Consider the following 22,592-nt stretch of genomic DNA (forward strand, 5'->3'; position numbering starts at 1 on the left):
AGGGCAGCAGAGCAGGGCTGGAAGTGGGAGGAGAGGTGTGGGGCTGGGTCCCTCAGTTGTGAGGCAATGGGGCAGGAGGGGTACATGACCAGGTTGCTCAGCAGCAGTGTAGCAGGGTGGAGTCAGCAAGGAAGTAGGGGGTGCGGGGCTAGGTTGTTCAGCTGCAGTGCAGCGGGGTGAAGCCAGCAGAAAGGGAGAGGGTGTGGGGTCAGGTTGCTGGACTGCAGAGCAGCAGGCTGGACCCTGCAGGGAGGGAGTGGCACCTGTTGGGGTGTTCAGCTGTGGGGCAGCAGGCCAGAGCCAGCGAGGAGGGAGGTGCAAGAGCGCAGGGTTGGGTTGCCCGTCTGTAATGCAGTAGGGCAGAGTTGGCAGGGATGGAGGGCCACAGGCAGTGGGATGCAGTGGGATGGAGCCAGCGGGGAGGGAGGGGCACAGGCCAGGGTGCTCAGCTGTGATGCGGTGGGGCAGAGCCAGTGGGGAAGGAGTGGGGGTGGGCATGGGATCAGGTTGTCTGGCTGCAGCACAGTGGTGCAAAACCGGTGGGGAGGGATGGGGTATGGGGTTGGGTCACTGGTCTGTGGTGCAGTGGGGCGGACTTGGTGGGGAGGGTATAGGTCGGGACACTCAGCTGTGGGGCAGTGAGGCAGAGCTGGCAGAGAAGGATGGGGTGGAGGGTCAGGTCACCCAGCCATACTGCAGCAGGGCAGAGTCAGCAGGTGGGGGGGCAAGGGCCAGGTGCTTATCTGTGGGCCAGCGAGGCAAAACTGGCAAGGAGGGAGGGGAGCAAGCGTGGGGCTGGGTCATCTGGCTGCAGCACAGCAGCGGGGAGCTGGTAAAGCGTGAGGAGCAGCGGCTGGGGTGCTCAGCTATGGGGCAGCAGGGCAGAGCTAGTGAGGAGGGAGGGGGTATGGGCACGGGGTGGGTCATCTGGCTGCAGTGGCTCAGAACCACCGTGGAGGGATGGGGTACAGGCTGGTCACCCTGCTGTAGGGCAGTGGGGCAGAGCTGGCAGAGGGGGCAGGGCATGGATTGAGACTCTCAGCTGTGGAGTTTGTACTGTGGTCCCTGGCAGTGGGGGCTGATGGGGTGCGGCAGTTCTTGCCACTACTCACCAGAAGGGTAGGGGTTGTAGGAATGTGCTCCTCTGGTTACCCTGTGAGAAGTCTAGGCAGTTCCTTGAGCTGCAACCAGTAAATGGGACCAAACTTCTCTCTGGGTGTGTCTGTGCCATTCCTCTACTGGGAGTTTCCTGAAGATTCCTTTCTGTGCTCTTTGTGTGGAGTTTTTGGCTTTATCTCAAGATGGCTGCACTGTGCTGGGCCAGTAGGCAGGGAATCTCCACTCCATATCTCTACTCGTTTGCTGTTTTCAATCAGTTTTTTCTTCTCAGTGGCTTCCAATCTAATACTTTATCCTTTCATTTAAAGCTCAGGGTTCCAGGATTGATGTCTGTATCTGTTCTACTGGGTTCATAAGGTCTTTGCTGCACATAGATGGCTTGGTGCATCTGACTAGCCCACCATCTTGGCTCCACCTCTTGGTTTTTAGCTCTTAAGGAAGCCCCTTAGGCTTTCTGCCTTGGTTCCTCCCTTGCAAAGTGGTGCCAATATGCTGGGACATTAAGAGTGAGCAGGATTGAGGATCAGTCTATGGGGCATTTAAAGGACTCCTGAGGGTTTTGCTACTCCCAGGAGTCTGACACAGCCTGGAACTGACACACTCCCATAGGTCTTGCACACCCAACCCAGGTTCAGAGAGGACAGAAGGCCGTGCACAGCAGCGCACCAATCAGGGACCTCACAGTCCCCAGAGCCTGGCTTTGATTCAGCTCTGCCAGGAACTAGCTGTTACTTTGGAAAGTCACAGTTCTTCATTTGAGACACGATGGGGTGGGGTGAATTAGCTCCTATCTATGGTCCTGTCCCAACTTTAAAACAGCTTTTCTGCTCACCAAGTATACCCTGAGAGTTGAGACTCAGTCACCTTTAGGTTGCCCTCAGTCTATTTAAAGAAGAAATTCCTCTTATCAGCTGGGGTTTGAAGGAGGGAAGTTTGGGAGTGCTGGCCATGATGGAAAACAGTTATTTTTTTCTTCTTGGGGGAGTAGGGGTAAGGGCAGAGTTCCAGGGTGGCATAAACAGGTACGTGCTAGACTATTAAAGGTTGGTGGTTCAAACCCACCTAGAGACACCCGGGAAGGCATGCCTGCTGATCCGATTCCAAAAGATCACAGCCTTGAAAACCCCATGGAGCAGTTTTACTCTGCACACATGGGGTCACCACGGGTCGGAACGGACCCCACAGCAACTAACAACGACGCGGGTAGGGGATGGGTTTGTTAAGACCTATGAATCTTGAAAAGAGAGGAAAAAGAAACATCAGACAGGTAGGGGCCCAAGGATCCAGGTGCAGTCTCTGAAAACACATTATCTGCCCGGGTGCAAACCTGATTCCAAACTAGAAAACCCGGGCGCCTGCCTCAGTGCTCTACGCAGGGGGCGACCCTGCCTTTCCAGCGCCTACCGTCGCACCCGCAGGCGGCGCTCAGCCGCCGGCAGCCCCCGCTCACCTTGCGGCCGTTTACGTAGAAGAGCAGCTCCGTCGCTGCGTCCTGGGTCCCGGCCATTTCCGAACCGAGGGCGCGCAGGCGCGCTGCGGGGGTCCGAGGCCTGGAGAAAGGCGGAGGCAGGCGGAGAGTTCCCGGCAGCTGGGAGCCCGCAGGCGAATGAGACGGAGCGCGCCGGAGCCGACAGTGCAAGCAAAGCGGATGAGGCAAGACCTGATTCGGGTCCAGAGGTCAGTGAACTCGTCTCCAGGAAAACTGTTGGCTCGGATATTGGCAGCTGGGCGGACGTCACTAGAACGCAGTCTCTGGACTGAAATCAACTGGCAAGGACCTCTTCATCGGCTCGCCTGGAGCGCTTAGCAACTGTGCTACCCCCTCTAGCCTTTTAGTCATACGCTGTATGGTCCTGTAGGCTTATACATTTTAAATGCCTTTCCAACTCCCACAATGCACGCTGCAGACCTGTACTCTTAATGAGAAGCCCTGATGGCGCAGTGGTTAAGTACTTGGCTGCTAACGGAAACCGAGAGGTCAGAGATTTAAATTCACATCGGCTCAGTGGCAGAAAGGTGTGGGAGTCGTCTTCCCTAAAGATTACAGCCTTGCAAACCTTATTTATTCCAACTTTTCAGTAAAACAGCATAAGGACAACGAATGGCTTTCCAGCTTTTCTTGTTATCGGGTACCTCCAAGTGGATTCCAACTCATGGTGAATCCATGTGACGGGGTAGGACAGCCCCATAGAGTTTTCTTGGCTCTAATCTTTATGGAACAGATCGCCAAGTCTTTCTCCTGTGAAGCCACTAGGTGGGTTTGAACCTCCAACCTTTTGGTTGGCAGCCAAGCTCTTAACCTTTGCACCGTCAGGGCTCCTTAACTTTATGTTGCAACTATAGAAATAAGTATCATTTATTTTTAAAATCGAGAGCTACTTTGATATTGAAAAACTTATCTAAAACATCATACCACTATTCACAGTTTATCTAGTAAGTAACAACAAAGTTTATCTGATAATTAACAGAAACGTAGAACATCTTGGAAAACTTTTTTTAAAAAAATAAAACTTGGAAAATACTGAAAAACATAGAAATAATTACCTGTAAGCTCACAATTTAGAATTTACCACTGCTAATTTTTTTTATTTAATTTTTTGAGTTATCTTTCCATTTTTTAGTCTACACTTTAACACCTCTTAGAAACTCAAGTGAGATCAAAGTAGTTATTTTCAAAACTCTGTTTTACTTAGCAAACCTAGAACATTCTGCCATATCATTTCATTTATGTAAATATAGGAATTTTATTGTAAAAAAATCCCCCAAATTTGTAAATAAATTGGAGTACAACTAGCATTTCCGTGTTGCTGGGTGAAAATCCTAGGTTTTGCTTGGTGTGACTTGCCGAGGTGGGAGATCAGAAAGACTCCTTTATTTCGTTGTACAAGGAGAGGAGCAATCAGCGCTGTTGCCTCCAAGGCTGCATACAGGCAGCTTGGGGAGGTGGGCTTTTCTGGAGAGCAGATAAGAAAATGCAAATTCATCATGAGTATTCAGGATTAACCTTCACACAGAAGCTCAGAGCTTGGGGATGACTGTGCACTTATTCTATTTTTTTAGACAAGGGATAAAAAGGTTGATTTTCCTTTATTAGAATGGTAAGTCTCTACCCAGAAACTCTGGTGGTGTGGTGGTTAAGAGCTACGGTTGCTAACCAAAGGTCAGCAGTTGGAAGCCACCAGGCGCTCCTTGGAAACTCTATGGGCAGTTCTACTCTGTCCTATAGAGTCACTATGAGTAGGAATCCTCTCAATGGCAGTGGGTTTGTTTTTTTTAAGTCTCTACCTAGAGGCAGGTTGAGCCATCTATGGCCCATTCTGTGGTTTTCTTGTCAAGGACAATTTCAGAAGAAAGTACAGCTTATTCTGCTCGGTGTAGGAGGATAAGTCAGAGCAGTTGTCTCTTAGAAGAGTTGGACTCTGAGGCTGCCTGCCTCATCCATACCCTTCGCTGAGTTATAACAACCATCAACATTTTGCAATACTTCCTTAGTTTTTTGGAGTATTTAAAGCCAATCAGAGACATATTTTACCCCATATACTTCAGTATATATTAATTTTTTTCTTAGCCACAATGCCATTATTACACCTAAAAAAAGTATTTTCCTAATATTCTCAAATTTCCTTTTGTCTTTTTTTTTTTTTTTTTAGTATTTATTGTGTTCTCGGTGAAGGTTTACATAACGGTTTATGTTTCCAGTCAACAATTTCTGTACAAATTGTTCAGTGATACTGGATATGTTCTTCACAATGCATGAACATTCTTAGTATTTCCGTTCTGGTTGTTCAGTTTCCATGAATCTAGCTTCCCTTCTCCCTTGCATTCTCACCCTTTGTCTTAAAGTAATCATTGACCATTAGGTTTCTTTTCAGACTTCTAAAAATGTCTGTTTATACTTCATTTTGTATTAAACAAGGGTCATTCAATGTACTTGATTGCTGTCTCTTCAGTTTCTTTCTTGTCTTTGTTGTTGTTGTTAGGTGCCGTCGAGTCGGTTCCGACTCATAGCGACCCTATGCACCACAGAACGAAACACTGCCCAGTCCTGTGCCATCCTTAAAATAGTTATGCTTGAGCCCATTGTTGCAGCCACTATGTCAGTCCACCTCGTTGAGGGTCTTCCTCTTTTCCGCTGACGCTGTACTCTACCAAGCATGATGTCCTTCTCCAGAGACGGATCCCTCCTGACAACATGTCCAGAGTATGTAAGACACAGTCTCGCCATCCTTACTTCTAAGGAGCATTCTGGTTGTACTTCTTCCAAGATAGAGTCGTTCGTTCTTTTGGCAGTCAATGGTATATTCAATATTCTTCGCCAACACCACAATTCAAAGGCATCAATTCTTCTTCGGTCTTCCTTATTCATTGTCCAGCTTCCACATGCTTATGATGCGATTGAAAATACCATGGCTTGGGTCAGGTGCACCTTAGTCTTCAGGGTGACATCTTTGCTCTTCAATGCTTTGAAGAGGTCCTTTCCAGCAGATTTACCCAGTGCAATGGGTTTTTTCATTTCTTGACGGCTGCTTCCATGGCTGTTGATCGTGGATCCAAATAAAATGAAATCTTTGACAACTTCGATTTTTCTCCGTTTATCATGATGTTGCTCATTGGTCCAGTTGTGAGGATTTTTGTTTTCTTTATGTCGAGATGCAATCCATACTGAAGGCTGTGGTCTTTGATCTTCATTAGTAAGTGCTTCAAGCCCTCTTCACTTTCAGCAAGCAAAGTTGTGTCATCTGCATAACGCAGGTTGTTAATGAGTCTTCCTCCAATCCTGATGCCCCGTTCTTCTGCATATAGTCCAGCTTCTCAGATTATTTGCTCAGCATACAGACTGAATAGATATGCTGAAAGAATACAACCCTGACGCACATCTTTCCTGACTTTAAACCAATCAGTATCCCCTTGTTCTGTCTGAACAACTGCCTCTTGATCTATGTAAAGGTTCCTCATGAGCACAATTAAGTGTTCTGGAATTCCCATTCTTTGCAATATTATCCATAGTTTGTTATGATCCACACGATCGAATGCCTTTGCATAGTCAATAAAACACAGGTAAACATCCTTCTGGTATTCTCTGCTTTCAGCCAGGATCCATCTGACATCAGCAATGATATCCCTGGTTCCATGTCTTCTTCTGAAACCGGCCTGAATTTCTAGCAGTTCCCTGTTGATACACTGCTGCAGCCATTTTTGAATGACCTTCAGCAAAATTTTGCTTGAGTGTGATATTAATGATATAATTTCCACATTAGGTTGGATCACCTTTCTTGGGAATAGGCATAAATATGGATCTTTTCTAGTCTAGTCAGTTGGCCAGGAAGCTGTCTTCCATATTTCTTGGCATAGATGAGTGAGCATCTCCAGCGCTGCATCCGTTTGTTGAAACATCTCAATTCCTGGAGCCGTGTTTTTTGCTAATGCCTTCAGAGCAACTTGGACTTCTTCCTTCAGTACCATCAGTTCCTGATCATATGCTATCTCTTGAAATGGTTGAACATCGACTAATTCTTTTTGGTATAATGACTCTGTGTATTCCATCCATCTTCTTTTGATGTTTCCTACATCGTCTAATATTTTCCCCATAAAATCCTTCATTATCGCATCTCGAGGCTTGAATTTTTTCTTCAGTTCTTTCAGCTTGAGAAACACTGAGCATGTTCTTCCCTTTCGGTTTTCCAATTCCAGCTCTTTGCACATGTCATTATAATACTTTACTTTGTCTTCTCGAGATGCCCTTTGAAATCTTCTGTTCAGTTCTTTTACTTCATCAGTTCTTCCTTTTGCTTTAGTTGCTTGACGTTTGAGAGCAAGTTTCAGAGTCTCCTCCGACATCCATCTTGGTCTTTTCTTTCTTTCCTGTCTTTTCAATGACCTCTTGCTTTATGTATGATGTCCTTGATGTCATTTCACAACTTGTCTGCTCTTTGGTCACCAGTGTTCAATGAGTCAAATCTGTTCTTGAGATGGTCTCTAAATTCAGGTGGGATGTACTCAAGATTGTATTTTGGCTCTCGTGGACTTGCTCTTATTTTCTTCAGTTTCAGCTTGAACTTGCATATGAGCAATTGATGATCTGTTCTACAGTCGGCCCCCAGCCTTGTTCTGACTGATGATATTGAGCTTTTCCATCGTCTCTTACCACAGATGTAGTCAATTTGATTTCTGTGTGTTCCATCTGGCGAGGTCCATGTGTATAGTCGCCGTTTATGTTGGTGAAAGAAGGTATTTGCAATGAAGAAGTCATCGGTCTTGCAAAATTCTGTCATTCAATCTCTGGTATTGTTTCTGTCATCAAGGCCATATTTTCCAAGTACTGATCCTTCTTCTTGGTTTCCAACTTTCGCATTAAAATCACCAGTAATTATCAATGTATCTTGATTGCATGTTTGACCAATTTCAGACTGCGGCAGCTGATAAAAATCTTCTATTTCTTCATGTTTGGCCCTAGTGGTTGGTGAGTATATTTGAGTAATAGTCATATTAACTGGTCTTCTTTGTAGGCTTATGGATATTATCCTATCACTGACAGCACTGTACTTCAGGATAGATCTTGAAATGTTCTTTTTGATGATGAATGCAACACCATGCCTCTTCAAGTTGTCATTCCCAGCATAGTAGACTATGTGATTGTCTGATTCAAAATGGCCAATACCAGTCCATTTCAGTTCACTAATGCCTAGGATATCGATGTTTATGAGTTCCATTTCATTTCAGATGATTTCTAATTTTCCTAGATTCATACTTCATACATTCCAGGTTCTAATTATTAATGGATGTTTGCAGCTGTTTCTTCTCATTTTCAGTCATGCCACCTCAGCAAATGAAGGTTCTGAATGCTTTACTGCATCCATGTCATTAAGGTCAATTCTATTTGATGAGGCAGCTCTTCCCCCGTCATCTTTTGAGTGCCTTCCAACCTGGAGGGGCTCATCTTCCAGCACTATATCAGACAGTGTTCCGCTGCTACTTCATAGGAAGAAGGACCCGGCAGTCTGCTTCTGAAAAGTATTAGCCAGTGAAAATCTTATGAATAGCAGTTTCTTTTAGGTCTATTTTAATCTAGAACAATTTCCTCAACACTTCCTCTCTTTAATGCAATTGACATATTGAAGAAAAAACTAGGTCGGTTGTGATATAGAATGAGCCACATTTTAAATATAGCTGGTTGCTTCCTCCTGGTGTTAACTCAATTAAATTCATGTTTAATTTTTGGGGGGAGGTGGGGGGAGAGTGCAAGAATTCTTCACAGTGGTGTCACAAACTTTATGTTGCATCACATCAGGAGTCATACCATGTCTGCTTGTCTCAGTGATGCTAAGATTGATCACTGGGTTATCCCTTCATCATGGATTTCATCATCAAGATATCATAACATGGGTTTACCCTTCAATGTTGACCATTGCCTGAAGCAGTTATTTTCTTATGGGATTGCAAAAATATGTATTTTTCTATTGGTGAAGGGTAAGACAGTACACAATACTGTGGAAGCCAGCACAACTTGTACAAGGCAATGTCATGGAAGCTCCACAGACAAATCCAAACTTCCTGAGGGACTGAATGCGGGACTGAGGGTTATGGGGACCATGGTCTTGGGGAACATCTAGCTCAACTGGCAAATATAGTTTATAAAGAAAATGTTCTAGATTCTACTTTGGTGAGTAGTGTCTGGGGTCTTAAAAGTCTGTGAGGAGGGGGGCCAAGATGGCTGACTAGGTAGATGCTACCTGGGATCCCTCTTGCAACAAAGACTCGGAAAAACAAGTGAATTGATCACATACATGTCAATCTACGAACCCTGAGCAACAAACACAGATTTCAAGAGTTGACCTAAGTGACAGAGACGGAGAATGAACAACTACAGGGAAGCAGAGACTATTTTCGGAGCCTGGAGCCAGAGTCCCAGTTAGGTAACCTTGGCGCCGGGCTTAGGACTGGGCGCAGGAGAGCTGAACACAACATCCTGTGAGGGCGCAAACACGGGGCGCAGCCCTACCCCCTGAACTGACCCCGGGAGGGGGCCCAGCCGGTCCGCGCAGCGGCACGGGGATGCAGCTGACGGGAGGAGAAGTCCCCGGGAGGCAGCGACCGGTTTTGGAGCCGGGAGTGCAGCGTCCCAGCCGGGGAACCTTGACGCTGGGCTTTGGACTGGCAGCAGAGGAACTGACCATGGCTTCTGCGGACCTGACCCTCGGGGGCAATCTCTATGCAGCCAGCACACATAGGCGACGCCCCTCGGGAAGCTCAGATAAAATAGTCATCCCAAGCAAGATAAGGAACTTTGTCTATATTCCGGGGTGCTACTCTCTCCTGTGTTTCTGAACCCTCCCCTCCCCTTCCCAGGCGGCTTCATTAACATTGGAATTTCCTGAGCCTGAGGGAGAACTGCTCCGTGGCTTTTCTTTTCCCTTTTTTTTTTTTGGTCTTTTTCTAACCCATTCTTCCGGCCTGAGAGAAGCAACCACAAAAAACCCAGGGACCAAAAATCCTTCCCTAATTGGACTAAAAACACAGAACCAGCTCTAGCCAAGCATATGTGATCCATATCTCGGGCTTTCTTCCCTACAGGGAACAAAGTGGCTATTATGATGCAAAGGCATTTCTGATAGGGATCTGACTGCATTTTTTTAGCGGATTTACTGGAAAAACAAGTTTCCCAGGTCTGATATCTCTGAGTATTCAACAGAGCCCTCACTGACCCACAACAGGGAACTGAGGGCTGAAGCTCCCCCCAGACCACCTAGCCTCCTGCCTTAGGGGTCTAAGGAGAGTGACACCTACCAATCTGTAGAGGTACTTGCATTGGGGGCCTAACGTGCAGCTGCAGAGCCCTCCCACCAAGATGCTTTAGGAATAGAGACACACCTACCTCACTGACACTTGGGGGAAGCCTGTCAGCATCCTGCCCCCCCCAGAGTGTGAACCCCAGCTGCTAATAGAATCTGGTGCACACAACTATCACCACTACTTCTCAAGGTGGATAGGTGTTAGGGTGCAGCACACACTTGATGACCCAAAATCAGATTCTACTCAAGAATAGTGAATGGACTCAGACATATATATCTGGCAACAGCCCAAACCAGCTGGTAATAGGTCATAAGTAAGTCAAGGGCTACAACAATCAAGACAGCACAATCTAGTAGCCCATCCACATATATTGAAAGAAAACAAAACAAGATAACACTCAGTGAGCAAATATAGAATAAATCACTACAATATCTTAGTGATGGCTTGGAGACAGCAGTCGATATCAAACCACATAAAGAAGCAGACCATGACAGCTTCTACAACCCCCCAAACAAAAGAATCAAAATCTTTCCCAAATGAAGATACAATCCTGGAATTATCAGATACAGAATATAAAAAACTAATTTACAGAATGCTTCAAAACATCAGGGATGACCTCAGAAATGAAATAAGGCAAACTGCAGAAAAAGCCAAGGAACACACTGATAAAACAGTTGAAGAACTCAAAAAGATTATTCAAGAACATAGTGGAAAAATTAATAAGTTGCAAGAATCCATAGAGAGACAGCATGTAGAAATCCAAAAGATTAACAATAAAATTACAGAATTAGACACTGCAATAGGAAGTCAGAGGAGCAGACTCGAGCAATTAGAATGCAGACTGGGAAATCTGGAGGACCAGGGGATTAATACCAACATAGCCGAAAAAAAATCAGATAAAAGAATTAAAAAAAAATGAAGAAACCCTAAGAATCATGTGGGACTCTATCAAGAAGGATAACTTGCATGTGATTGGAGTCCCAGCACAGGGAGGGAGGACAGAAAACACAGAATAGTTGAAGATCTGCTGACAGAAAACTTCCCTGACATCATGAAAGATGAAAGGATATCTATCCAAGATGCTCATCGAACCCCATTTAAGAATGATCCAAAAAGAAAAACACCAAGACATATTATCATCAAACTTGCCAAAGCCAAAGATAAAGAGAAAATTTTAAAAGCAGCCAGGGATAAAAGAAAGGTCTCCTACAAGGGAGAATCAATAAGAATAAGTTCAGACTACTCAGCAGAAACCATGCAGGCAAGAAGGCAATGGGATGACATATACAGAGCACTGAAGGAGAAAAACTGCCAGCCAAGGATCATATATCCAGCAAAACTCTCTCTGAAATATGAAGGCAAAATTAAGATATTTACAGATAAGCACAAGCTTAGAGAATTTGCAAAAACCAAACCAAAGCTAGAAGAAATACTAAAGGAAATTGTTTGGTCAGAAAACCAATAATATCAGATACCAGCACAACACAAGGTCACAGAACAGAACATCCTGATATCAACTCAAATAGGGAAATCACAAAAACAAATTAAGATTAACTAAAAAAAAAATGCTCAAAACAGGGAATCATTGAAGTCAATATGTAAAAGATCACAATAATCAAAAAGAGGGACTAAATACAGGTGGCATAGAACTGCCATATGGTGAGGGATACAAGGCGATATAGGACAATACAAGTTAGGTTTTTACTTAGAAAAATAGGGGTAAATATTAAGGTAACCACCAAGAGGTGTAACAACTCCATAACTCAAAATAAAAACCAAGAAAAACGTAACGACTCAGCAAACATAAAGTCAAATACTATGAAAATGAGGATCACACAATTTACAAAGAAAAACATCTCAGCACAAAAAAGTAAGTGGAAAAATGAAATTGTCAACAACACACATAAAAAGACATCAAAATGACAACACTAAACACTTATCTATAATTACGCTGAATGGACTAAATGCACCAATAAAGAGACAGAGAGTCTCAGAGTGGATAAAGAAACACAATCCGTCTATATGCTGCCTACAAGAGACACATCTTAGACTTAGAGACACAAACAAACTAAAACTCAAAGGATGGAAAAAAATATATCAAGCAAACAATAAGCAAAAAAGAAGAGGAGTAGCAATATTAATTTCTGACAAAATAGACTTTAAACTTAAATCTACCACAAAGGATAAAGAAGAACACTACATAATGATAAAAGGGACAATTGACCAGGAAGATATAACCATATTAAATATTTATGCACCCAATGACAGGGCTGCAAGATACATCAATCAAATTTTAACAGAACTGAAAAGTGAGATAGACGCCTCCACAATTATAGTAGGAGACTTCAACACACCACTTTCGGAGAAGGACAGGACATCCAGTAAGAAGCTCAATAGAGACACGGAAGACCTAATTACAACAATCAACCAACTTGACCTCATTGACTTATACAGAACTCTCCACCCAACTGCTGCAAAGTATACTTTTTTTCCTAGCGCACATGGAACATTCTCTAGAATAGACCACATATTAGGTCATAAAACAAACCTTTGCAGAATCCAAAACATCGAAATATTACACAGCATCTTCTCAGACCACAAGGCCATAAAAGTGGAAATCAATAACAGAAAAATTAGGGAAAAGAAATCAAATACTTGGAAATTGAACAATACCCTCCTGAAAAAAGACTGGGTTATAGAAGACATCAAGGAGGAAGTAAGGAAATTCATAGAATGCAATGAGAATGAAAATACTTCCTATCAAAACCTCTGGGACACAGCAAAAGCAGTGCTCAGAGGCCAATTTATATCGATAAATGCACACATACAAAAAGAAGCAAGAGCCAAAATCAGAGAACTGTCCCTACACCTTGAACAAATAGAAAGTGAGCAACAAAAGAATCTATCAGGCACCAGAAGAAAACAAATAATAAAAATTAGAGCTGAACTAAATGAATTAGAGAACAGAAAAACAATTGAAAGAATTAACAAAGCCAAAAGCTGGTTCTTTGAAAAAATTAACAAAATTGATAAACCATTGGCTAGACTAACTAAAGAAATACACGAAAGGAAACAAATAAGCCGAATAAGAAGCAAGATGGGCCACATCACAACAGACCCAACTGAAATTAAAAGAATCATATCAGATTATTACAAAAAATTGTACTCTAACAAATTTGCAAACCTAGAAGAAATGGATGAATTCCTGGAAAAACACTACCTGCCTAAACTAACACAATCAGAAGTAGAACAACTAAATAGACCCATAACAAAAAGATTGAAACGGTAATCAAAAAACTCCCAACAAAAAAAAGCCCTGGCCTGGATGGCTTTACTGCAGAGTTCTACCAAACTTTTAGAGAAGAGTTAACACCACTACTACTAAAGGTATTTCAAAGCATAGAAAATGACAGAATACTACCTAACACATTCTATGAAGCCACCAACTCCCTGATACCAAGACCAGGTAAAGACATCACAAAAAAAGAAAATTACAGACCTATATCCCTCATGAACATAGATGCAAAAATCCTCAACAAAATTCTAGCCAATAGAATTCAACAACATATCAAAAAATTAATCCACCATGACCACGTGGGATTTATACCAGGTATGCAGGGCTGGTTTAATATTAGAAAAACCATTAATGTAATCCACCATATAAATAAAACAAAAGACAGAAACCACATGATCTTATCAATTGATGCAGAAAAGGCATTTGACAAAGTCCAGCACCCATTTATGATAAAAACTCTCACCAAAATAGGAATTGAAGGAAAATTCCTCAACATAATAAAGGGCATCTATGCAAAGCCAATCAGCCAACAGCACTTTAAATGGAGGGAGCGTGAAAGCATTTCCCTTGAGAACGGGAACCAGACAAGGATGCCGTTTATCACTGCTCTTATTCAACATTGTGCTAGAGGTCCTAGCCAGAGCAATTAGGCTAGACAAAGAAATAAAGGGCATCTGGATTGGCAAGGAAGAAGTAAAATTATCTCTATTTGCAGGTGACATGATCTTATACAAAGAAAACCCTAAGGAATCCTCCAGAAAACTACTTAAACTAGTAGAAGAGTTTGGCAGAGTCTCAGGTTATAAGATAAACATACAAAAATCACTTGGATTCCTCTACATCAACAAAAAGAACATCAAAGAGGAAATAACCAAATCAATACCATTCACAGTAGCCCCCAAGAAGATAAAATATTTAGGAATAAATCTTACCAAAGATGTAAAAGACCTATACAAAGAAAACTACAAAGTACTCCTACAAGAAATTAAAAAGGACATGCTTAAGTGGAAAAACATACCTTGCTCATGGATAGGAAGACAACATAGTAAAAATGTCTATTCTACCAAAAGCCATCTATACATACAATGTACTTCCAATCCAAATTCCAATGTCATTTTTTAATGTGATAGAGAAACAAATCACCAACTTCATATGGAAGGGAAAGAAGCCTCGGATAAGCAAAGCATTACTGAAAAAGAAGAAGAAAGTGGGAGGCCTCACTCTACCTGATTTCAGAACCTATTATACAGCCACAGTAGTCAAAACAGCCTGGTACTGGTACAACAACAGGCACATAGACCAATGGAACAGAATTGAGAACCCAAGTATAAATCCATCCACATATGAGCAGCTGATATTTGACAAAGGCCCAGTGTCAGTTAATTGGGGAAAAGATAGTCTTTTTAACAAATGGTGTTGGCATAACTGGATATCCATTTGCAAAAGAATGAAACAGGACCCATACCCCACACCATGCACAAAAACTAACTCCAAGTGGATCAAAGACCTAAACATAAAGACTAAAACGATAAAGATCATGGAGGAAAAAATAGGGACAACGTTAGGAGCCCTAATACAAGGCATAAACAGAATACAAAACATTACCAAAAATGACGAAGAGAAACCAGATAACTGGGAGCTCCTAAAAATTAAACACCTATGCTCATCTAAAGACTTCACCAAAAGAGTAAAAAGACCACCTACAGACTGGGAAAGAATTTTCAGCTATGACATCTCAGACCAGCGTCTGATCTCTAAAATCTATATGATTCTGTCAAAACTCAACCACAAAAAGACAAACAACCCAATCAAGAAGTGGGCAAAGGATATGAACACGCACTTCACTAAAGAAGATATTCAGGCAGCTAACAGATACATGAGAGAATGCTCTCGATCATTAGCCATTAGAGAAATGCAAATTAAAACTACGATGAGATTCCATCTCACTCCAACAAGGCTGGTATTAATCCAAAAAACACAAAATAATAAATGTTGGAGAGGCTGCGGAGAGATTGGAACTCTTATACGCTGCTGGTGGGAATGTAAAATGGTACAACCACTTTGGAAATCTATCTGGCGTTATCTTAAACAGTTAGAAATAGAACTACCATACAACCCAGAAATCCCACTCCTCGGACTATACCCTAGAGAAATAAGAGCCTTCACACAAACAGATATATGCACACCCATGTTTATTGCAGCTCTGTTTACAATAGCAAAAAGCTGGAAGCAACCAAGGTGTCCATCAACGGATGAATGGATAAATAAATTGTGGTGTATTCACACAATGGAATACTGCACATCGATAAAGAACAGTGACAAATCTGTGAAACATTTCATAACATGGAGGAACCTGGAAGGCATTATGCTGAGCGAAATTAGTCAGAGGCAAAAGGACAAATATTGTATAAGACCACTATTATAAGATCTTGAGAAATAGTATAAACTGAGAAGAACACATTCTTTTGTGGTTACGAGGCGGGGAGGGAAGGAAGGTGGGAGAGGGTTTTTTACTGATAAATTAGTAAATAAGAACTGCTTTAGGTGAAGGGAAGGAGAATACTCAATACACACAAGGTCAGCTCAACTGGACTGGACCAAAAGCAAAGCAGTTTCCAGGATAAACTGAATGCTTCAACGGTCAGCGGAGCAAGTGTGGGGGTTTGGGGTTTGTCAATTGGCAAAATAATTCTATTATGAAAACATTCTGCATCCCACTTTGAAATGTGGCATCTGGGGTCTTAAATGCTAACAAGCGGCCATCTAAGATGTATCAATTTGTCTCAACCCACCAGGAGCAAAGGAGAATGAAGAACACCAAGGTCACACGATAACTAAGAGCCCAAGAGACAGAAAGGGCCACATGAACCAGTGACTTACATCATCCTGAGACCAGAAGAACTAGTTGGTGCCTGGCCACAACCGATGACTGCCCTGACAGGGAGCACAGCAGAGGACCCCTGAGGGAGCAGGAGATCAGTGGGATGCAGACCCCAAATTCTCACAAAAAGACCATACTTAATGGTCTGACTGAGACTAGAGGAATCCCGGTGGTCATGGTCCCCAAACCTTCTGTTGGCCCAGGACAGGAACCATTCCCGAAGACAACTCATCAGACATGAAAGGGACTGGACAGTGGGTAGGAGAGAGATGCTGATGAAGAGTGAGCTATTTTTATCAGGTGGACGCTTGAGACTGTGTTGGCATCTCCTGTCTGGAGGGGGGATGGGAGGATAGAGAGTGTTGGAAGCTGGCAAAATTGTCACGAAAGGAGAGACTGGAAGGGCTGACTCATTAGGGGGAGAGCAAGTGGGAGTACGGAGTAAGGCTTATATAAACTTATATGTGACAGTTTGACTTGATTTGTAAACGTTCACTTGAAGCTCAATAAAAGTTAATAAAAAAAAAAAAGTCTGTGAGTGGCCATCTAAAATACTCCACTGGTCTCACCCCTTTGGGAGCAAGGAAGAATGAAGAAAACTAAAGATACAAGGGAAAGATTAGTCTAAAGGACTAATGGACCCCATCTACCACAGCCTCCACCAGACTGAGTCCAGTACAACTAGATGGTGCCCGGCTACCATCACTGACTGCTCTGACAGGGAGCACACTCACAGTAGAGGGTCCCATCCCAGATAGTGCTGGAGAAAAATGTAGAACAAAATTCTCACAAAAAAAGACCAGACTTAATTGGCCTGACAGAGACTGGAGAAACCGTGAGAGCATGGCTCCCAGACATACTCGTAGCTCGGTAATGAAGTCACTCCTGAGGTTCACCCTTCAGCCAAAGATTAGACAGGCCCATGAAACAAAACAAAACTATTAAGGCACGACAGCCCAGGGGCAAGGACTAGAAGGCAGGAGGGGACGGGAAAGCTGGTGATAGGTAACTCGAGCTCGAGAAGGGAGGGTGTTGACATGTTGTGGGGTTGTTAGCCAATGTTATAAAACAATGTGTACTAACTGTTTAATAAGAAACTAGTTTGTTCTGTAAACCTTCATCCAAAGTACAATTAAAAAAAAATAAATAGAAGAATCGACCTAGGGAATCCTAGAAAATTTTACCAGGAAGAGAGGTAATCTATAGTCACTATATGGAGAATTAATTGTTCAGCTTTGTATTGAAAAAAAAAAAAAAATTCCCATTGTTGAAAAAAGACCAGACTTACTAGCCTGACAGAGCCTGGAGAAACTCCGAGAGTATCGCCCCCGGATACCCTTTTGCTCAGTACTGAAATTATTCCTAAGGTTCAACCTTTAGCCAAAGATTAAAACAAAAAACCCACTGCCATCAGGTCGACCCTATAGGAGAGAGTAGAACTGCCCTATAGAGTATCCAACTACTGCCTGGTGGATTCAAACTGCTGACCTCTTGGTTAGCAGCCATAGAACTTAACCACTATGCCACCAGGGTTTCCAGCCAAAGCTCAGACAGTCCCATAAAACAGAACAAGACTACGGGGCATACCAGCCCAGAGGCAAGGACTAGAAGGCAGGATGGGACAGGAAAGCTGGTAATGAGGAACCCAAGTTTGAGAAGGAAGAGTGTTGACATGTCGTGGGGTTGTAGAACAATGTCACAAAACAATACGTGTACTAATTTTTTAATGAGAAGCTAGTTCTACAAAACATCTAAAGTACAATTTATATATATATATATATATATATTTCTAATTCTTCTAATGCATTCCTTCTGCATTCATCAACTGGGAATTGTCTGAATAGAACTTTCCATCATCCACTAGAGACTACAGGTAGTCCCTGACTTACAACACACTGGAGTTACTACAAACTGCACTTCCGACCATCTTTTTTTTTTGTACATCTTATCATTAGTAATATGTATTACATACAATGTCACTGTGCATAATTTGCTGATGTTATCATACTCATGTCAACCCTCGAAGACAAATAAAGATTGGATTTATAAAGATACTGATAATAAAAGGCAGTAATAATAGAAAGTAAAAAAACAAAAAAGATGTATTTTGACTTACATCAGAACAAACTTATGGTGGATTTGTTGGAACAGAACCCTGTTTTAAGTTGGGACTACCTGTACACATATATTCATACCAGAAAAGCAAGACATATTTTTAATATTTTCCTTTAAATTATAAATTTTCAGAGTATTGAGTTAATGCTTTAGTGGTATCCAGTATGCTTTGTCTTGCTTTTCTTTTTCTTAATCATTAGGAATTGGTGACGTTTTCTGCAGTTAATATGCTGTAATCAATTATACTCATCATTCTTACTGATGCTCGGTTTGTCCCATTTTAGGCCACTGGGAGTCTCTTCAAGTTGGCACGTGCGTATTTTTGACATGGTCACATTAGTTTTTGATAATTTCCTTGCTTTCTGGCATAAGGTGTCTCAGGCTCACCTTGTCTATATCCTGTCCCAGACTTGGAATCAGCTATTTCTACAAGGAGAACTGATTCCTTTTACTGGGAAACAGCATTTTAGAAAGCACAATCTGGACGCTAAAATTGTTCACTGCTAACGAGCTGTTGTTGTTTTTAGACACTTTCAGTGGCTACAGCTAGGAAATACATAATTTTAAAAAGAAGTGTAAAAAGCAAGAGTTTACATTGATATTTCTAATTACAATTTCAGACTGCACTTTTTTTTTTAATTTCTTGAATTTTAAAATTGTACCTCTTTTCTTTTATGGCAAAAATTTTGCTTCTAAGCACCCAAGGTGCCCATCAACAGATGAATGGATAAATTATAGTATATTCACACAATGGAATACTACGCATCGATAATGAAGTGATAAATCTGTGAAACATTTCATAACATGGAGGAATCTGGAAGGCATTATGCTGAGTGAAATTAGTCAGTTGCAAAAGGGCAAATATTGTATAAGACCATAAGAACTTGAGAAATAGTTTAAACAGAAAATATTCTTTGATGGTTATGAGACGGGGAGGGAGGGAGGGTGGGAGAGGGATTTTTTTAGTAGATAAGAACTACTTTAGGTGAAGGGAAAGATGACACACAATACAGGCGAGGTCAGCACAACTGGACTAAACCAAAAGCAAGGAAGTTTCCTGAATAAACTGAATGCTTCGAAGGCCTGCGTAGCAGGGGCAGGGGTTTGGGGACCATGGTTTCAGGGGACATCTAAGTCAATTGGCATAAGAATATCTATTAAGAAAATATTCTGCATCCCACTTTGGAGAGTGGTGTCTGGGGTCTTAAATGCTAGCAAGTGGCCATCTAAGATACATCAATTGGTCTCAACCACCTGGACCTAAGGAGAATGAAGAACACCAAGGACACAAGGTAATTACCAGCCCAAGAGACAGAAAGGGCCAGATAAACCAGAGACTACATCAGCCTGAGACCAGAACTATATGGTGCCTGGCTATAGCTGATGACTGCCCTGACAGGGAACACAACAGAGAACCCCTGAGAGAGCAGAACAGTGGGATGCAGACCCCAAATTCTCGTAAAAAGACCAGGCTTAATTGTCTGACTGAGACTAGAAGGACCCCAGTGGTCATGGCTCCCAGATCTTCTGTTGGCCCGGAACAGGAACCATTTCCAAAGCCAACTCTTCAGACACGGATTGGAGTGGACATTGGGATGGGGAAGGATGCTGGTGAGGAGTGAGCTTCTTGGATCAGGTGGACACTTGAGACTATGTTGGTATCTCTTGCCTGAAAGGGAGATGAGAGGGTAGAGGGGGTTAGAAGCTGGCGAAATGGACATGAAAAGAGAGTGGAGGGAGAGAGCGGGCTGTCTCATTAGGGGGAGAGTAATCGGGAGTATGTAGCAAGGTGTATATAAGTTTTTTTGTGAGAGACTGACTTGATTTGTAAACTTTCACTTAAAGCACAATAAAAAAAAAAAAACCTTGCTCTAAAGCTTTAACATAATTGCTTTATCCCGTCTATATATTTCAAAATAACCATATCAATATTACAGTAGCAATAAAACTAGCGAATAAGTTTTTTTTTTTAAAGGTTTAAGATTTTTTTACAGTTCTTTTTATCCTTAGAGTATACTCTATTAAACACACCTAGAACATTTTCCCATAAAAATTCAAAATACTTTTTCTAAGGTCAAGTTTCTCTGTTTTCTGTGTTTATGTCATCAACTTGATAGAAAGTTATTTTCATTCATTTCAGTTTGCTTTCAACTAAACCGTCCCCTATTGATGGTTATTTAGGTAGCTCCAATTTTTGGTCTATTTTCCTTAAAGTGGTCCCTGGGTGGCACAAACGATTTGCACTCCACCACTAACCTAAACGTTGGCAGTTTGAACCTACCCAGTGGTCCCATGGAGAAAGGCCTGGTGATCTGCTTCCATAAATATTACAGCCAAGAAAACGCTATGGAGCAGTTCTACTCTGTGACACATAGGGTCACCATGAGTTAGAATCAACTCAACAGCAATGGGTCTGGTTTTTGTTTTTCCTAAAAGTAGGATTGTTGGGTTAAATGATAAATGCATATACCATTTTGGTGGATATTGTCAAAATCGTTTCTGTGAGATCTATATCATTTTGGATTCCCTTCAGCAATGTATAGGAACCAAATAGGATAAAAAGGAAAAAGGTAGGGTTTATGAGAACCTAGAAATTTGGAGGTGACCTCAGGAGGAGGGCACTGCTCAGTTGCTATTAATACCTCAGGAGCTAAGAAAAGGGGTTCCTGGAGCTAGAACTTAGATTGTCAAGGCTTTTCCTTCTAGGCAGAAAAGAATTTGATTAGCCATTTGAATATAGTATGTGAACTGATCTCAGATGTGAATAGGAACTTATGACTTTTACCCTGGAATAGTAAACAATCTTTAAATAAATAAAGTCATAAAAAACAAATTCCAAAGAGCCTGAGAAGTTAATCCTTTACCCCAAATCATTAGATTACCATATTATAGGACTAATATAGAAGCTGGCACCTAAAAAAGTATTTCTAAAAGTAGCAGAACAAAGGGTGAGAGGAAACTGGCCAGGACAGGAAGAGATTTTTAAACCCTTCTAGATTTCATCATATACTGAATGATTAAAAAAAAAAAGGCATACAACAAGGAAACCAATGCAAAAGTATTTATTGATATACTTTATTTGGCTAAAAGGACAATAGCTATTATTTGGTTAAAGGCTCTTAGGCAGAAAGAAGCTTAGATGATGAACAGAAAGATAAGTTATATGACGACCAAAATGATTTTAAAAGACTAATATTACAGAATAGCTATTTTATACACATACATCTAAATATAAGAATGGGTAAGTCAATACTCCATTGGAAGGCAAAAAATGAAAAACCAAAACAAAAAACCGCTTTTCAAGTGTTTCATCTTCTTGATCACAGTTTTATCTGTTTTGACTCTTCACGCTTTGAGAATTCAGAAAACCAGTATCCATAAATTCACCTCATCTTCTCATCTTCCTGCAAAGCAGAAAACAGGATTAATAATGATAACAACCCCTAACTAACTAATGCTGACACTGTGAAACATGGAGAAGAAACCGGCTGCATCCTACCAGCTTCCTCAAACCCCAGGCTTTGCTATATATTTGAAATGTTCAAAGATCATGGGAATTAAAAATAAGGTTTATAAGAAAAATTAATCAACACAGATTTCATACATTAATTTTACTGCTATGTATTTCTTTTATTATGAACTTTAGCATACATACAGAATATATGAACATGTGCAATTTAAAAACAATAAAATAAATGCTCATGTGCCTACCACCCAGGCTCCCAGATAAAATATTACCACCCCTCTGAAGCCTGACCACATCCCTCTGCTCCCCAAGAAGTAAGCACTATCTGAATGGTGTTAATCAGTTTTCTGCTTTTCTTTACACTGCTTTTTTTTTACTACCTGTGTATTGTACTCCTTAAAAGTTTGTTCTTTGGTTTTGTCCGTGTTTGACCTTTTTATCAATGGAAATCATACTGTATGTGTTTTCTGTGACTTGCTTTTTTCACTCAACATCTTAACATTTTCAAGCCTCTATTTACTTCCTGAAACATTAAACATACTTATTTTAAATTCTCTATCTGATTCTGCTATCAGTTATTTCTGCTAGTGTCTTCTTCCCTCGTGTGTTCAGTGTTTTCTTTACTGTGAGCTAGCTATTTCCCTTGCAACTAAATCTGTGAAAAATGTGCCTGAGATGAGGGAGGGTTCCTCTAGAGAGAATTTGCATTTGTACCAGGGGTACTCCAAGTCATGGATTACTTGCACTAAATCCTCACCTTCCAGATAGTGTGACTTCTAGCTGCAATCTGCGTGAAGGCTAGATTATGGTTCTAAATTCTCAGGGGAGATTATTTTTAGTTTGTGCTTCTATTGCGGCCCAACTTTATATTAAAGAAGACCTACTATTAAGAGTCTTCACTTCAGCTGAACCCTAGAATTTGTCTT

General features: G+C 41.7%; 2 protein-coding genes across 3 annotated transcripts in view; both read right to left on the bottom strand.

Annotated features, from left to right (window-relative positions):
- The window catches only part of AOX1 (aldehyde oxidase 1), a 90,769-nt gene extending 88,143 nt beyond the window's left edge, over positions 1-2,626 (bottom strand). Inside the window, 1 exon segment of the mRNA NM_001303261.1 lies at positions 2,570-2,626. Coding sequence (NP_001290190.1) covers positions 2,570-2,626 — 57 coding nt within the window.
- Positions 2,627-21,182: 18,556 nt separating this feature from the next.
- The window catches only part of SGO2 (shugoshin 2), a 35,093-nt gene continuing 33,683 nt past the window's right edge, over positions 21,183-22,592 (bottom strand). The window contains exon 9 of one of the 2 annotated variants that reach the window (XM_010602572.3): positions 21,183-21,604. In XM_010602572.3, the coding sequence (XP_010600874.2) occupies positions 21,589-21,604 (16 nt within the window). In that variant the 3' untranslated portion in view covers positions 21,183-21,588. The remainder of the gene's footprint in view (positions 21,605-22,592) is intronic. The other variant, XM_023542542.2, reaches the window with a different exon arrangement.

Source organism: Loxodonta africana, chromosome 6, assembly GCF_030014295.1.
Source record: "Loxodonta africana isolate mLoxAfr1 chromosome 6, mLoxAfr1.hap2, whole genome shotgun sequence".
NCBI classification, from domain to species: domain Eukaryota; kingdom Metazoa; phylum Chordata; class Mammalia; order Proboscidea; family Elephantidae; genus Loxodonta; species Loxodonta africana.